General features: G+C 35.5%; 1 protein-coding gene across 3 annotated transcripts in view; it reads right to left on the minus strand.

The window, feature by feature from the left end:
• Positions 1-17,937, minus strand: part of gabbr1b (gamma-aminobutyric acid (GABA) B receptor, 1b) — a 180,222-nt gene that overhangs the window by 18,660 nt on the left and 143,625 nt on the right. For 2 of the 3 annotated variants that reach the window (XM_051136851.1, XM_051136848.1), the window contains 5 exons: positions 14,982-15,132; positions 13,353-13,485; positions 10,268-10,384; positions 5,317-5,427; positions 5,104-5,197 (listed from right to left, as the gene is read on the minus strand). In XM_051136851.1, coding sequence (XP_050992808.1) covers positions 5,104-5,197; positions 5,317-5,427; positions 10,268-10,384; positions 13,353-13,485; positions 14,982-15,132 — 606 coding nt within the window. The remainder of the gene's footprint in view (positions 1-5,103; positions 5,198-5,316; positions 5,428-10,267; positions 10,385-13,352; positions 13,486-14,981; positions 15,133-17,937) is intronic. The other variant, XM_051136850.1, reaches the window with a different exon arrangement.

The following is a 17,937-nucleotide window of genomic DNA, read 5'->3' on the forward strand; positions in this document are numbered from 1 at the left end:
TTACAGTTTTTACTGTATTTCTGATCAAATTAATGCAGCTTTGGTCACCATCTTTCAGTCTTAAAGGAGAAGTCCACTTCCAGAACAAAAATAATGTACTCACCCCCTTGTCATCCAAGTTGTTCATGTCTTTTTTTCTTAAGCTGTAAAGAAATGATCTTTTTTTGAGTTAAACATTCAGGATTTTTTTCCATATAATGGACTGATATGGTGCCCCGATTTTGAACTTCCAAAAGGCAGTTTAAATGCAGCTTCAAACGATCCTAAATGTGGTTGTAAATGATCCTAGCCAAGGAAGAAGGGTCTTATCTAGCGAAACGATTGGTTATTTTCATTTAAAAAAAAAATACAATTTAAAAACTTTTTAATCTCAAACGCTTGTCTTGTCCTGCTCTCCCTGAACTCTGTGTATTCTGTCTTCAAAAATAATTTCAAAATCATCCCACATCGCTGCAGAAGAACTGACACAGTCTTTGCAAAGTGACCATGCCAAAAAGATCAAACACCCTTAACAAAAAAGGTAAAACAGCGATATAGGACGATTTTTAAATTGAGGGAGAATATGAGATGGGAGTTTTTCGACATACCCTAACTGTCATGAACCGGAACAAAAACAGTCCAGGCAGAGTAAGACAAGATGAGCGTTTGACATTAAGAAGTATATCAATTGTAGTATTTTAATAACTGATCATTTCGCTTGATAAGACCCTTCTTCCTCGGCTGGGATCTTTTACAACCGCATTTGGAATCGTTCGAAGCCGCATTTAAAATGCATTTTGGAAGTTCAAAATCGGGGGAACCATATCAGTCCATTATATGGAAAAAGATCCTGAAATATTTCCCTCAAAAAACATAATTTCTTTATGGCTGAAGAAAGAAAGACATGAACATCTTGGATGACATGGGGGTGAGTACATTATATGTAATTTTTTTGTTCTGGAAGTGGACTTCTCCTTTAAGTAGCATGGGTATATTTGTAGCAATAGCCAAAAATACATGGTATGGGTCAAAATTATTGATTTTACTTTTATGCCAGAAATCATTAGGATATTAAGTAAAGATCATGTTCCATTAAGATATTTTGTAAACTTCCTACTGTAGATATATCAAAACTTAATTTTTGATTAGTAATAGGCATTGCTAAGAACTTCATTTGGACAAATTTAAAGGCGATTTTCCTAATATTTAGTTTTTTTTGCACCCTCAGTTTCCAGATTTTTCCATAAATATTTGTATCTCGGCCAAATATTGTCCTATCCTAACAAACCATACATCAATGGAAAGCTTATTTAAAAAAAATTACCCTTGTGACTGGTTTTGTGGTCCAGGGTCACATTTGTTTGCTGTTGCTCATCTATTATTTATCGTCACTTTCTTGTCTGACCATTAAATCCTCAGCAAACACCGCTGGTGTAATGAAGGTCGCAGACAGGGGGTGCAGATTTAATTTACCTGAGTGTTTGCTTAAAACCTGCTCACTTTCAGATTATCATTTCAAGTTCATTTGGCTTTGGATGTGACCAGAAATCTTCTATTTGAGTGGGTGAGTTGTTTACTATGTAATTAGTCCATCCATTCCCACCAGTTTGATGAATTCAGGCCGATGCAAACATGATAGGTGGACATTATCACACTGACAGGGTAATCAGTCAGTCACAGGCACTGCCTGCTCCCATGACTTTTGCCTGCATCTAACCATTCATCCTGCACATCCACACCACACTATACGATCCCAACGAGAACTCGCTATATTTGGTTTGTTTTAGTTCTGTGCGATCAATTATTTTCTCGTGAAAGGACACTGCCGTCCATGCGTCCTTGGACCAAATGCCCTAAGTGGTTTATGCAGAGAAACTGTTATGACAGAAAGTATTTGTATGACAGGTTTGTTTACGGGCAGCTGTGCTCATTTCTCAAGGACTCTTCCTGAAGAATACACCGAAGGCTCATTTTACTGACCGTAACTGCAGGAGCAAGGCCGGTCCAATTTGTCTCATAAAGGTAGCAATTAATTTGTTTAATTAGTTAAACACTTACAAATGGGAAACACCTGAGGAGAGAGGCTGAAGGTCAAAACCACCGGGGTTCCTTCATTAAATCACTTTCACTCACAGGCTTATAGGCTTTGTTCAGACAGCAACCATTTTTTTGTGTTTCCAACAGCATGACAAGATTATTATTAGTCTCGTTTATTTGCATGCACCGTCTGTGTTGTTTCACTTTCTGATTTAATAAAGGAATTATGCAAATCAGGTAATGACACAAACATGGTTAAAAAATGATGCTGACTACAACTTAGACTTTGTAATTCTTGCCTTGTGGGTCAGTTCTGAGCGTTAGGTCATCAAGGGTAATGTAACCATGTGAAAAAGAATTACACTTTAGCATACTTTAAAAAATAAATCTATAATAAATATACTCAAGTGCGAAGCTAATGTAATGTTTTCAGACAGTTAAGTGCATGTTAATTACATTTAAATGAAAATGTACTATTGTTTAAATTTATATTAAATGCAATTAGCTGAACTTTTAAGTGCTTTTTTGACCCACTGAAATAGGAGTACATAAAAAAACACTTAAGTGGCTGTTTATTTCTTTATATTTTCTACACTTATTTTTTAAACTTAAAAAATGCTTATATATTTATACATACATATATATTTAAAATATACTTAAAAAACAAAATTTTTTTTTTTTTTTTACAAGGGAATCTGTCATACTTTAGTGGAAATATGCAGCATCACTCCTCCAGTGTGTTCCAGACAGCTCAGGCGGCTCTTTAAAATGTCTTAAGGGTGCTTGACTGCACTGCGCATCTGGATATACACTGCTTATAACATATCATTTAATCATCGTTTGATGAATCACTGCCAGCATGATGACTAGAAAATGACAGAAACATCTTTTTCAAAGAAAATTCTGTTTACCGCCTGTTTTCTACAAAAACGAATTAATGTAAATATGTCTGCTGCAACCCTAAATCAGCACAGATAGTGCTGGGTTAAACTGCATTATGAGTGGCTGATAAACAAAAAGCAGGTTTTTGCATTGAGATACTGCATACTAAAGTTGGGAAATGCATAAACTGATAAACTGTATAAAATGCAACTGTACACTATTAAAACTAAAGGTTTTAAAGGTATAGCTCACCCAAAAATGAATTTACTCACCCCATGATTTACTCATCCTCAAGCCATCCTAGGTGTATATAACTTTCTTCTTTCAGACGAATACAATCAGAGTTATATTAAAACATGTCCTGGCTCTTACAAGTTATATAATGGCAGTGAATAGGTGTTGAGATTTTGAACCCCAAAAAACTGCATCCAGCCATCATAAAAAGGGCTCCAGACAGATCTGGGTGTTAATAAAGTGAATCAATGTGTTTTTTCTAAGAAAAATTTCCATATTTAAGATTGTACAAACCATAATCTCTAGATTTCACTAACTGTCGTACACGCATTCACGAGAGAGTGGCGTTCCAGTCAATGACGTAGGGCGTAAGCGTAGTGGAGAGTAAAACAAAACACCGGTCACAAATTAGGAGTTACAAATCAAGGATTTGTAAAGAAAAATGTTGCAGGATTTCGATATAAGCCAAGAGGAGACTCTCACCAGAACTTACGCCTACGTCCTCCGCATATACGACAGTTTATAAAGTTTTAAAATAAGGATATTTTTTCTTACACACACGCACTGATTCGGTTCAGAAGGCCTTTATTAACTCCCCCTGGAGCTGGATGGATGCACTTTATTGGACTTCAAAATCTCAACAGCCATTTACTGCCATTATAAAGCTTGGACGAGCCAGGACATTTTTTAATATAAATCAGATTCGTCTGAAAGAAGAAAGTCATATACACCTAGGATGGCTTGAGGGTGAGTAAATCATGGGGTAATTTTCACTTTTGTGTGTCTTATCCCTTTAAAGGAGAAGTTCCCTTTGAGAACAAAATTTACAGATAATTTACTTACCCTTTTGTCGTCCAAGGTCATGTCATGAAAGTTCATGTCTTTCTTTCTTCAGTTAATAAGACATTATATTTCTTGAGGAAAAAAAATCAGGAATTATCTCCATATAATGGACTTCAATGGTGCCCCCAAGTTTGAACTTTCAAAATGCAGTTTAAAGGCAGCATCAGATGGCTCTAAATGATCCCAGTCAAGGAAGAAAGGTCTTATCTAGCAAAACAATCTGCCATTTTCAAAACAATTTAACAATTTATATACTTTTTAACCTCAAACGCTCGTCTTGTCTAAGTCTGCATGAACTCTTCGGTTCAATATGGTCAATACAGTTAGGGTATGTCGAAAAACTCCCCATCTCGTTTTCTTCCCTAACTTCAAAATCATCCTACATCGCTGTAGAAGTACTGACCCAGTGTTTACAAAGTGAACATGCAAAAACGATCAAACGCCCTTTACAAAAGAAAAAGGTAAAACAGCAATGTAGGATGATTTTGACATTGAAGAAGAAAGAGTTTTTTTGACATACCCTAACTGTACTGACCTGGATTACACAGACTACGGATGTGCATCGAAGAGACAAGACAAGACGAGCATTTGAGGTTAAAAAGTATATAAATTGTCAATTTGTTTAAAAAATGACTGATTGTTTCCCATTTGAAGCTGTATTTAAACTGCATTTTGGAAGTTTAAACTTTGGGGCACCATAGAAGTCCACTACATGGAGAACATTCCCGAAATGTTTTCCTCAAGAAACATAATTTCTTATCGACTGAAGAAAGAAAGACATGAACATCTTGGATGACAAGGGGGTGAGTAAATTATCTGTACATTTTTGTTCTGGAAGTGAACTCCTCCTTTAAGGGATTTTTGCAACGATGCCTTAAAAGAACCATTTTGGGTTCTCCAAAGAACCTCTCAGTAAACTATTTTTAAAAAGAACCATTTTGTCTTAGTTTAAAGAACATTTTAAAACTCTTAGGAACCCTTTTCCAACCTTTATGTTTCATGGATGTTAGAGGCTCTTCATGGAACCAACTTTTTAAGAGTGTAGGTATTTACATTTTACAAAAAAAAACAAATCAGAATTGGGCGCAATGTGAACAAATACAGTGTCAAACCCAGAGTAGTTCTTACCGAGCCATGTGTTCATCTTCTCTGAACTGCAGTGCTGCAGCAGAGGCTCGATCAACTGATCCACGTCCTCTTTAGGCGCTTCTTTAGTGAACTTCTGCTCAGATAGAAAGAGAAACAGATATTTTGCTCATACCTTGAGGCCAAACACAATAAATCCAGCTGTTCCATACACAAAGAACACAGTACTTGATCAAAAACCGAGTGCTGCCATACCTCCACTGTCATGTGCAGGGGATCCGCAATCTGCCAAATCATAAGGGACAAGATGTCGATAACCAGCAGGACTCCAACGGTGGCGTACAGCTTCCAGGGCTCCAGGTGCTGCTGGGATATAAAAAGACCACTGAATCAACTTTCCATCCAGGACAGTGAAAGACACAGCTTGTGCTGTGATTTATGACATCATATAGAGCGTAAGTGCACAGAGCTTGAAGGGGAAACAATAGCCTATTATCAGGATGCCAATTCAATCCGCCACACGGTGGCCGCACTTTATGGTTTAAGTAAGGAAAGTGTCTTTAATGGATTTCGGCTGAGACCATAACACTGCAACAAAATCAATACTCGTTCTTTTTTTGTAGTGGGGACGTTGTTTGTGAGCAATTAAACATAAAAAGCATTTATTTAAAGAGCAACATAAAAAGCGTTTATGTTCTCGGTGACTCGTATTGTTTATCGTCACTTTTGAGAGCTCATAAACCTTAAACACACCTTCACAAAGGCGAGGATGAAAGAACTCACACATAGCCAGGCAAGTGATTCAAGGAATTTTCTGGGTTCAAAACCAGCTAAGCTCTATAAATGGCCTTCTTTTGATTATCAGAGAACTCATGCCTCTGTTTGTAATAACGAACAGGAATGTTTAAGAACTTGTCCGAGGAACATTTGAGGGGGTTTACAAGCATAAATGTAAAGCCTGCATTTTTGTTCAAGTGCTTACATTAAGCTCTAAAGGCGCTTCAATCATCCTTTAAGCAGTGGAACTACTATTCTAGGTGAATGAGCTTTTTGTTTTGCATTACTGTAATTTGTGGATGTGTTTTTCTCTACTGTATGTAAACAGGCTCTCTCTGGTGTTTATAGCATGTTATATGAAAGTTACAAGATTTACTGCTTGGACATTTTTGGTTATGAGCAACATCTGCTGTTAACATATATACTATAAGTTCGTTAAGGTTTGTAATGTTTTTGAAAACAGTCTTGCATTCACCAAGGCTGTATTTATTTGGCCAAAACTACAGTAAAAACAGTAATATTGCTAAATATTATTACAATTTAAAAAGACTGTTTTCTATTTGAATATATATGACCCTGGACCAGTGTTGGGGAAAGTTACTTTTAAAAGTTATGCATTACAATATTGAGTTACTCCCTAAAAAAGTAACTAATTACATTACTTAGTTACTTTTTATGGAAAGTAATGCGTCACTTTACTTTTGCGTTACTTTTTAAATCTGGGCAGGACTTGATTGTTTGTATTTAATATAAAAGGTTCTATTTTTGGCAAATGTAAAAGCCTTTTCAAACCAAAAGCCTCAGGCTTTGAGAAAAGTAAATTCACATCTGTACAGTAGACCACAGAAGAAAAAATAACTCTTCAGCAATAAAAAAAGGAAAACAAATGTTAGATTACCTTGAGTAATTTTTGCTTATTACTATGGTTGAATTGCATCATTGAAGGTCGGCAGCAAAGACATTGGTTAATAAATCGGTATTATATGCATATTTATTTGTATTATTTAAAGGGGTCATCAGATGACCATTTTCCACAAGTTGATATGATTCTTCAGGGTCTTAATAAAAAGTCTATAATATACTTTGGTTAAAAATTCTTAATGGTAGTGTAAAACAACACCCTTTTTACCTTGCCAAAATCAGCTCTGCAAAAATCATCTCATTCTGGTCGAGGCTGCTTTAAATGCAAATGAGCTCTGCTCGCCCCGCCCCTCTCTACTCTCTGTGGAGTGACGATCCTGTTTACTTTAGCCGCATTTAGCCAAGTTTAGCCGCTAAACTTGCTAACTAGCACATTATTAGGAAAGACGATCGCAAAGATTCTTAAAAAAAAAAACAAACCTTATACTCACTTCTGCTGTAAGTGAAGCTGGATCACGAATGATTCAATCAACGGCTCGGTTTGAAAAAGGGGATATTATTTTTACAGATTAAGGTTACCATATTCATACTAAAAGCCAAAAAAACTTTAATGTTGATTTCATGGGGACTTTAAATGTAAAAAATCATGTTTTTTATTATGTTATTATGTTTTTATTGTGTTTTATTGTGTTAGCTGTATTTTTAGCTATTTTTTACCTAATCAAAAATATACAACTGCAGTTTGATTGAGACTAACTGGAATGTACAATGAAAAAACATGATTTTTGAAAACCGTTAAAAATGTTTTATCAGTTTTTGGAAATGAACTCTTCATACACAATTTAGGTACTAATATGTACCTTTCAGGTACAAATATGGACCCTTCAGGTACAAAGGTGTACTGTTTGAAAGGTACCACCTCATGACATCTTTTGTACCTTTTGTCTGAGAGTGAATTTGAAGTTTTTATTAGAAGGCTCAATATTATGAAAGCCTGTTTCTGCCATTGAATAAAATATAAAGGCATTGTGAGTTATTGTTTAGTTATTGCGTGATACAAACTCACAATTCTTTTTTCCTCAGAATTGTGAGATATAAAGTCGCAATTCTCACTTTTTTCTCAGAATTGCATGATATAAGTATGATATATACTCACAATTGCGAGAAATTAAGTCTAAATTACAAAATAAAAACTCACAATTCAAATTTTTTTCTCACAAACGCAAGTTTGTATCTTGCAATTCTGACTTTTTTCTTGCTATTCTGACTTTTTTTTCTCAGAATTGAGAGACATACAGTAAACTCACAATTGCGAGTTATAAAGTCCTCATTTTGAGGGGAAAAATAACATATGTTCTCAGAATTGTGAGACATAAACTACACTGCAAGAGAATAGTCAGAATTGTGAGATACAAAGTCACAATTATCTTTTTTAAAAAAATGTTTTATTCAATGGTGGAAACGGGCTTCCATACAAAATACAAGCATTTGTCTAAAAATATTTTGTAACAATGCAGAGTAACAGTGTCTTCAACGGACGCAGGCGGTGTCACAAAATACAATAGAATCCATTATAATCAGCGATGCTGTCTGCACTGGATGTGGTGCGGTGCAAAACGACATGACAAATCCATGACAGTAAACTAATGCTGCTTTCTATTTATGACGTACTGACACAAAGTTCAAATGACAGACTTTAGCTGTTGCGGCAGTGTAGACATGGTGTAACTGTTTTTAACGTCATTTTTATCAACTTAATGTTAAATAAAAGTATTATTTCTTCTTCTTCAAAAAAGATTAGTTAGTCTTGTGGGTCTATTTTGACAACACACAACAGTTTCTCCATAGGCTACTATACTATTACAGTTTTTTAGTAATATTTTGCATTTATATATATTTTTTACTAATATTTATTATAGTTTTTACTAATATTTTGATGAGTTGAATAAATGAGTTTATTTTAATTGGAGTTAAAGCTTTTTGTCATTTTTTTAAAAATGTCTATAGTTTTTCCATTTCAGTTTGAGTTATTATACCTACATTACATTAAATTAAATGAAAACGAGAAGTACTGCCTTGGCAATATTTTATTTTAGCTAACATTTTCTTAACATTTAACTTTTTTTGGGTTAGTCTCGTGGTTATACTTTGACAACAGACAGTTTCCCCACAGGCTTTCATTTTGAGTGTTTTCAGTCTGAGAGTCTAAATTATTTTCTGTTTTGTTTTTATCATTTTTGACATTATCTGAGGTACTTAACTTGTTTTCAAAGTGTTGTGGGGACATTTTCATGACAATTCACACAATAAAATCCCCATCACGAGTTCCTCTGTACTAAAAATAGGATGTTTGTCCCAAATATTTCTTTCTGTCTTATGGTCTACAATAAATGCTGAAACTATTCTTCATTCCAATATTTCCCTTTTGTATCTCTGACAATGACTTTGAAGAATCCACTTCAAACAAACTTACTGATGCTCAGTTTGTTTTTTTAAACTAAAAAAAAAATCTCAATAGTGACACCCTAGTCAGAAAGGACATTTGAAAATGACAAAGCCATCAATTTGATGCTCCACTGCACATCACAGATCATTTCTCAATCTTTGAATCCTTTCTTTGTGTAGAGGGAAAGAGAGAGAGACAGAAAGAAAGAAAGAGCGGAAGCTCTCCTCAGGGGCTCATGACAAGCTCCTCTCCACCACTAGATGGACGTTCATGAATACTCAATAATAGGCATTATGTACTTATCCTGAAAATACCTTTCTCCTCTGTCTTTATCTCTTTCTTGACCCTTATTTTAGTTATTATGGCTGCTTTGTGTGTGAGATTGGTGGTGTGAAGTCTGCACTTCAAAAAGTCATTTTCTTAATATTTTTGTTTAGTCTTTCTGTAAAATACTGAAACATCCTTACAACAAGATGCATTTAATGGAGAAAATGATAAAGATAACAACAACACTTTTTGTTTTAAGCACAAATCCAACAAAATTTAGTGAGGCATATGTGCAAACAAAAAAATGTAAGGAAAATATATTGCTCATTGTTAGCTGGTGTTAACTAATACCTTAACAAACGTATCTTATTGTAAAGTGTTACCAAAAAATCAAACATAATGATTGGGTTTGTGGTGATGGATTGACTGCTGGCTCATGGGGCTGTACGGAGAGCTCATCGAGCTGTGCTGTATGATAAATGTGCCGTTTAAGGATGCTCAAGGACAACGGGGGACCCATCTCTATGAGATCAGACAGAGAGAGATGGTGGCTAAGCCAGAAAGGCAGAGGAAGTGAGATGGAGATCAAAAGATGATAACAGAGAGAGGAACGAGATATATACTTTATAAAGAAACAATAATTCCACTATGATTTATTGATCATTCCAGCAGCGCACTGAAAGTCCTTGACACGACAAGTTAAGATTGAATGAGGGTTTAAAAGGATAGATAGTTTGTCAGAAACACCTCAAATTAGCCTCACACAGTACTACATTAGTATCATTTAGATAGAATTATGGTTTTTACTAGTATTTTGAATGAGGTTTTTAATAATAACCCTGGTTTTCTACTCACCTTCCTTTTGTCTTTTTTCTCATCCTTCTTTGTGAACACAGTGTGAACCCACCAGATCTTCGTGAACATACTTCCATAGGCCAAACTGAAGCCAAGTCCAAGCAGCCACAAACGGAACTAGAAAAACAACAACAGCACAATATTAGCTACTATTTCAGTGTATAATGGAAGTAATAACGTGCCAATATTAAAATTCTTGCCAGTAATACTTGTACGTTTATAATTTCTATTTATATGATATCTATCTATCTATCTATCTATCTATCTATCATCAACTTCCTCACTAGCCAAACTTAGCAACTAGCCTAAGACATGGTGAAAAAAACAGCATATGCTGGTAGGTATGTTTTGATGCTAGCTTAAGATGGTCCTTAGCTGGTTTATGCTGGTCCTTCAGCAAAACCAGGACCAGCAAAATGCTAATCATAGTATCAATGTGCTAAAACATTGCAAAAAATATGCTTGCAATCTAATCAAGCAAAAACATGCTAGCAGTGTGCTAAACAATGTTAAAATATGCTAGCAATAAGTGTAATTATGTTAAAACATGCTAACAATGTGTTAAATCATGTTAACATGTTAAAATATGTTAGCAATGTGTTAAATCATGCTAACAGTTTACTAGCAACATGGTAATCATGCTAGAGACACACTAAAGACAAGATAGAAACATGTTAATCGTGCTAGCAACATGCTCATGGTATCAATGTGCTAAAACATGTTAGAAACGTGTTAAATCATGCTTATAAAATGCTAGCAATATACTAATGCAAAGGACATGCTAGTAATATATTAAATCATGTTAAAACATGTTAACAATGTGTTAAGTTAATGGTAAAAACATGTTAACAATGTGTTAATTTGCTAGCAACATGTTAATCATACTAAAGACATAATAACAACATGCTAATCATGCTAGAAACATGCTGGCAACATGCCAATCATAGTATCAATGTGCTAAAACATGCTAGCTAATGCTTAAACAAGCTAAGAATGTACTAAATCATGTTAAAAAAATGCTAACAACGTGTTAAATCATGGTAACATGTTAAAACAGGTTAGCAATGTGTTAAATCATGCTAACAGTTTGCTAGCAACATGCTAATCATGCTAGAGACACACTAAAGACAAGCTAGAAACATGCTACTCATGCTAGCAACATGCTAATCATGGTATCAATGTGCTAAAACATGTTAGCAATGTGTTAAATCATGCTTATAAAATGCTAGCAATATACTAATGCAAGGACATGCTAGCAATAAGTTAAGTCATGTTAAAACATGTTAGCAATGTGTTAACAATTTGCTAGCAACATGTTAATCATACTAAAGACATGATAACAAAATGCTAATCATGCTAGAAACATGCTGGCAACATGCCAATCATGGTATCAATGTGCTAAAACATGCTAGCAAAGTATTAAATCATGCTTAAACAAGCTAAGAATATACTAAATCATGTTAAAACGTGCTAACACTGTGTTAAATCATGGTAACATGTTAAAACAGGTTAGCAATGTGTTAAATCATGCTAACAGATTGCTAGCAACATGGTAATCATGCTGGAGACACACTGAAGACATGCTAGAAACATCCTGATCATGCTAGCAACATGGTAATTATGCTAGAGACACGCTAAAGACAAGCTAGAAACATGCTAATCATGGTGTCAATGTGCTAAAACATGTTAACAACGTATTAAATCAAGCTAACAATATGCTAGCAACATACTAATAATGCAGAAGACATGAAAGCAATAAGCTAAATCATGTTAAAACATGCTAACAATGTATTAAGTCATGGTAAAAACATGTTAGCAATGTGTTAATTTGCTAGCAACACGTTAATCATACTAAAGACATGACAACAACATCCTAATTATGCTAGAAACATGCTGGCAACATGCTAATCATGGTATCAATGTGCTAAAACATGCTAGCAAAGTATTAAATCATGTTTAAACATGCTAGGAATGTACTAATGTTAATCATGCTAAAAACTTGTTAATCATGCTAACAGCACATTAGTAAAATGCTAATTATGCTAAAAACATGCTAGCAACATGCTAATTCTGCTAGAAACATGTTATCAACATCTATCTCATCTATCTAAATGTTCAAACTCCAAGCTTTTACAACTGTTTTAAACTTTCTTGCTACATTTTCTAAAGCCAACCTAAAGTTTTTCTTGACAAACTTTTTATCTAGTTATTCTAATGTTATGGGAGATAAACAATAAATGCGCAATATTAAAATGTAAAAGAAAATTCTAAAATTCAAATTTTATTGTATCCGTTTTATCGTATCACAAAATTATAATGTACAACATGAAAAATTCAGTGTTATTAAATTAGTTTTAGTTATTTTAAATATTAAGTTTAAGTGAGTGTTACATGTTGCCATAGGTCAGGGGTGCTCAACCCTGGTCCTGGAGATCGACTTTACTGCAGAGTTCAGCTCCAACCCTTACCAAACACACCTGAACCAGCTAATTAGGATCTCAAGGAGCCCTTGATAATTACAGACAGGTGGGTTTGATTAGGGTCGGAACTAAACTCTGCAGGAAAGTCGATCACCAGGAACAGGGTTGGGCACCCCTGCCATAGGTGAATTAAATGTAAAAAATAAAATATAAGCTCAAACTTTAATAACAGTTTATTTATTAATCTTCAGGCATTGCTAAGATGCTGTTATTGAAAAAAGGGATGGTGCACACTAAATTGAACCTGACGGCAAGCCTGTGACCTATGAGTAAGTGTAAGCGAAGAGGGCATATATATAGATGTCTGAAAGCAGGCAGTGAAACAAGTCTGTTTAATACTTAAGGGTCTGAGAGAGGGTGAAAAATGGTCATGAAAAATAAATAATTCACTTTTTTTGATGCAAGAAACCTTGACTAACACTATCAGTGCACCTCAGGGAAAAAAAAAAAATGAAAAAATAAATAAATAAATACCCTGATATGCCTGCTTAAAGCTCTTCTGAAGAAGAGTGTCCAGGGAGGTTTTCTAAACTCAATTACAACTACTATAAATAACATCAGTATAAATGACAAAGCGGTGTTACCCAGAATGCCTGAACGCTTACCTGACAAACCACAGGAAACTGAGGGTTGTCTACATGCAGTCCGTCAATTCCCAGAGGAAAAACCGCGGCCAGAGCCATCATACAGCCCACTGCTGTCATGTTATTCAGGTACGGCTGGGAGTTTTGAATGTACCTTTACATATACAGGCATACATATTGCTGAATTTGCAAAATGAAGACATTAGCAAAGATGTATATGTTCAAACAACATGTTCATACATTGAACGGATGCTAACGTAGTGCAAAAATACTGTGCTATAAATCGCTTAGAATGATTACCACATGCATGTACCTTAAAGGAATAGTTCACCCAAAAATTTATATTACCCCATGATTTACTCACCCTCAAGCCATCCTAGGTGTGTATGACTTTATTCTTTTAGATGAATACGATCAGAGTTATATTAAAAAATATCTCTTCTAAGCTTTAAAATGGCAGTGAATGGGTGTTGAGATTAAATAGACCAATAAAGTGTATCCATCCACCATAAAAGTGCTCCACATGGCTCCAATGGGTTAATAAAATCCTTCTGAAGCGAATCAATGTGTTTTTGTAAGAAAAATATCCATATTTAAAACTTTATAAACCCTAATCTCTAGCTTCCACTAACTGTTGTACACGCGTTCACGAGAGAGTGGCTTTCCAGCAGATGACGTAGGCGTAGCGTGAGCTTCGGTGAGAATACAAGAACTAAGTTTTGTTTGCAGCAAAGCTTAAATCAAAATCGAAGTCTTATATTGAAATTCTCTGACATTTTTCTTTACAAATACTCGTTTTGTACTTGTAATTCATTGGTGTTTTGTTTTGTTCTTTTCTCTGTGCTTCCACACTCATCACTGCATACGACAGTTATCAGATGTTTTAAATATGGATATTTTTCTTACACAAACACATCAATTCACTTCAGAAGGCCTTTATTTACATGTGGAGCACTTTTTATGATGGATGGATGCATGTTAATGGACTTCAAAATCTCAACAGCCATTCACTGCTATTATAAAGCTTGGAAGAGCCAGGACATTTTTTAATATAACTCTGATTGTATCCGTCTGAAAGATGAAAGTCATATACACCTAGGAGGCTTGAGGGTGAGTATATCATGGGGTAATTTTCATTTTTAGGTGAACTAGCCCTTTAATATTTTATATAATTTGGTGTTCCATGGTACTTTTTGGTATCATTTTTGTCAGTATAGGGAACTCTGACACTCCTGAGTCTTTTTATCACACAAAGAAACACACAGATTCATAGAGGTACTCACATATTCACTCATATGCATGACAAGATTTGTAAGTGTTCAAGGTATTAGCTTAAGCTGTCCGCTGAGAAAATCTTGTTGAAAGTGTCTAAGTGTCACTAAGATAAAAAGACTGAAACACCAAACAGTCTGAATGTGTCGGTGGAGTTTGAATATGTGTGAAATGCTATTGCTATTCGTAATGCATTAGCCTGTTTGAAACCTGCGCACACAGAATGCATAAATATGTGAATGTGACTCTTGGAAACACCAGCTAATTGTATGCATGTATCACGCTGTCCTTTGCACTGAACTCGCACGTGAGTGCGCAATATAAATGAATACACGCCCACGGGCAGGAGCGCACACTTCCATCCACATCTAAACATACCTGACGTTGCTGTTGTAGATGTTAAAGGTGAGGCAAACGATCCCCATTAAAATGCCCAAGCCAGCGAAAACAGACACAGAGACGAAGAGTTTTTGTGACAGGTATCTGAACTTCTGAATCACCACCGTCTGGTCAGCAGGTGGACCTGAGCCTGGGGAGAGAAATAAGGCTTTTTAGTACTATATTGTTTTATATCATATATTGAAATAACTGGGCAACACTTTCATGAATCACATTAACAAGATTATTAGAGGTTCTTACTATTTATTTTTTCTAAATAAAGGCTTTTGCCCTTATTAAATGGGTCCAGTAGAGAAAGGACGAGACAGTATTAGCAAAAGAGGAAGGGAATATGAATTGAACAATGATTTAGGCCAGACTCAAAACTCCATCTTCCACATGACTAGTATGTAGCTAGTAAATGTCACACCCCTGTGGACTGTTTGTGTTGGTTTCTCCCTTCTCTGCCCATATATGATTTTTCTTGTTCCTGTCCTTGTTAAGTCATTATTAGTTAATCACCCTCACCTGTCCTTGTATCATTAGCATCCCTATATAAGTTGTATTCAGTTCAGTGTCTGATCTTAAGGTTAAGTTGGTGTGTGTTTCCCCTGCTGTTCAAGTCTGGATTTACCCCTTTTGTGGATTTTTTTTAAAGACTTGTTGCTATATTTTGTCTTCGTGCACCTCCTTCCACACACAACCGTGACAGTAGGATCACAGCTTGAAAAATTCAAATATTTTCATTAGCGCTGTCAAAATTAGCCCGTTAATGGCGTTGAAAATATTTAATGCAGTTAATTTAGGGGCGGGGCTAGAGTTGGCCACCCCACTCACAACTGCTGCTTCTGTCTCTTTTTTTTCTTCACAAGAAGTGCGTTTTAGTCGCAGAACGTCTTTGCACGCACAAATGAAGCGGCACGTGCCGTGGCCTGTATTATTTCATAATAAAAAGTGAATGAAACTACAAGCATGTTCAACAGTGGCAGCTCTTAAAGTAATAGGAGTCAAATGACCTAATTACCCAGCTGCTGTGATATGTTAATCAAACAACAAAAGAAAAAAAATCTATATTTAATTTAGTATTTAGTGTTTGATAACTTTATTCAATTTCTGTATATTTCCTACTTGCTGAAGGGCACAGGTAAATAATGAGTTTATGTTATGATTGTTTTGAGTTCACTTAAATTAGAAATTATTGCTATTTGTTTAATAAATGTTAAAATGTATAGCTCTCAAGTATACTGTAATGTTGAATGGCTATAGTCAATGGTTAAATATTAGGGGGGAAAAACATCAGTAGTATTGGTATCAGTGATACTTACCTTCAGTCATAAAAAAAGATGCCGTTAAACAGATATTAAAAGTATATTGTCTTTATGTTGTTTGTACATAATTTGAAGATTGAATGTGATTTATTGCATTATACAAGTATATTTAAAAACCTTAATATAAAAATTGCGATTCGTTAATTTGTAACAATTGACAACACTAATTGTCATACATACTCATATTTGCATGTATATAAATGGCTAATCTGTTAAGCAGAGTGTTGTTTTTTTACTATTAAAAATCATTTTTGTTAATGTAAAAAATTGCATCAAATAAAAATAAATATAAAAAAACGAATAAAAAAGCACATAAAACTTGTAATGTAACTGCTGATCATTTATGTTAATTTAAATAAAGCTGAAATTAAAAAAAATAAATAAATATGAAATGTTGAAATGAAGTATTCTCATAGCTTCATAACATTATGGTTGAACCACTAATGTCACATGGACTATTTTAATGATATCCTTGCAACCTTTCTGGGCCTTGAACGTGTCAGTTGTGTTTCTGTCTATGCAGAGTCAGAAAGCTCTCAGATTTTATCAAAAATATCTTACAGGTTTGGAACGACATGATGGTGAGTAATTAATGGCAGAATTTTCATTTTTGGGTGAACTATCCCTTTAATAATAAAACAACTGAGCAAAAGAAAGAAAAGGACAGCTCTGAACAGCTCTGAACTGGTGTTTTCGGAGCCACAAATGACTCACTTTACCTCCCTCTCTGCCTCTCTTTCTATCTCCTTTGATAAACTGGCTGCATTTCAGAGTCTGCAGAGAGAGCGATAGCTATCGAATTTCACCTCACTGCCATTTGACTAAAGCTTCTCCCCCTCTGGTCTCTGGGAAGCGATACCATCGCAGACTGTTTCACTGCCTCCAGATGGGTAATCGGCTGGCCAATTGGCAACAACAAAGGACAACAGGGTGCATTGTGGTCAGCCTCCTTCAATGGGTGGGCAGCACGCAAGACATGCACCAGTGTCACGTTCTTTTGCGAGCGACAAATTGGCTGGGGACCACACGGCTTGTTATATCTATCTCTAGAGCTGATAATTTTTATAAAGCCCAGTTCCTTGAGCCCGACAGGACTCATATTGCCCATGCGGTCCCACCGGAACCCCTCACCAGAGCATCTGATAAGTGCAGCGGCTGTCAGTCTTAATTAGAAGTTCACGTAAGGCCATCTCCCTCGTGGATCTCGCTGATATTGATTAAAGTAGAGTGGGAGATCCAACCGAACGTGACCACTCGGGGGAGAAGATGGCCAACATATGGATCCTGGGATGCTGGGAAACAGCGTGGAGCTGCGCTGATGCTGGAACAATCTTAGCAGACAGACCCAGGATGTGATATGGCACGACACATGAGTTTAAGTGGTTTGTGGAAATAGAAAGTGGTTGCTATGGTGTTTCAGGTCAGAATGTTAACGTTGCAGTGTTGCTATGGTGTTAAAATTAACTTGCGATCCGTGTGGAGCTGCAATCCTCGAGGAACCGAGTGAACGCATTTACTTGGATAACACAATTCATAGATATTAGCAGCCAGTCGGGTGTCGAATATACATGAAATGGGGTTGGAAACCCATTTAGTTCCATAAAGTGAAATATTTCTGAGTGAAACTT

The sequence above is a fragment of the Labeo rohita genome, chromosome 19, assembly GCF_022985175.1.
Source record: "Labeo rohita strain BAU-BD-2019 chromosome 19, IGBB_LRoh.1.0, whole genome shotgun sequence".
NCBI lineage: Eukaryota > Metazoa > Chordata > Actinopteri > Cypriniformes > Cyprinidae > Labeo > Labeo rohita.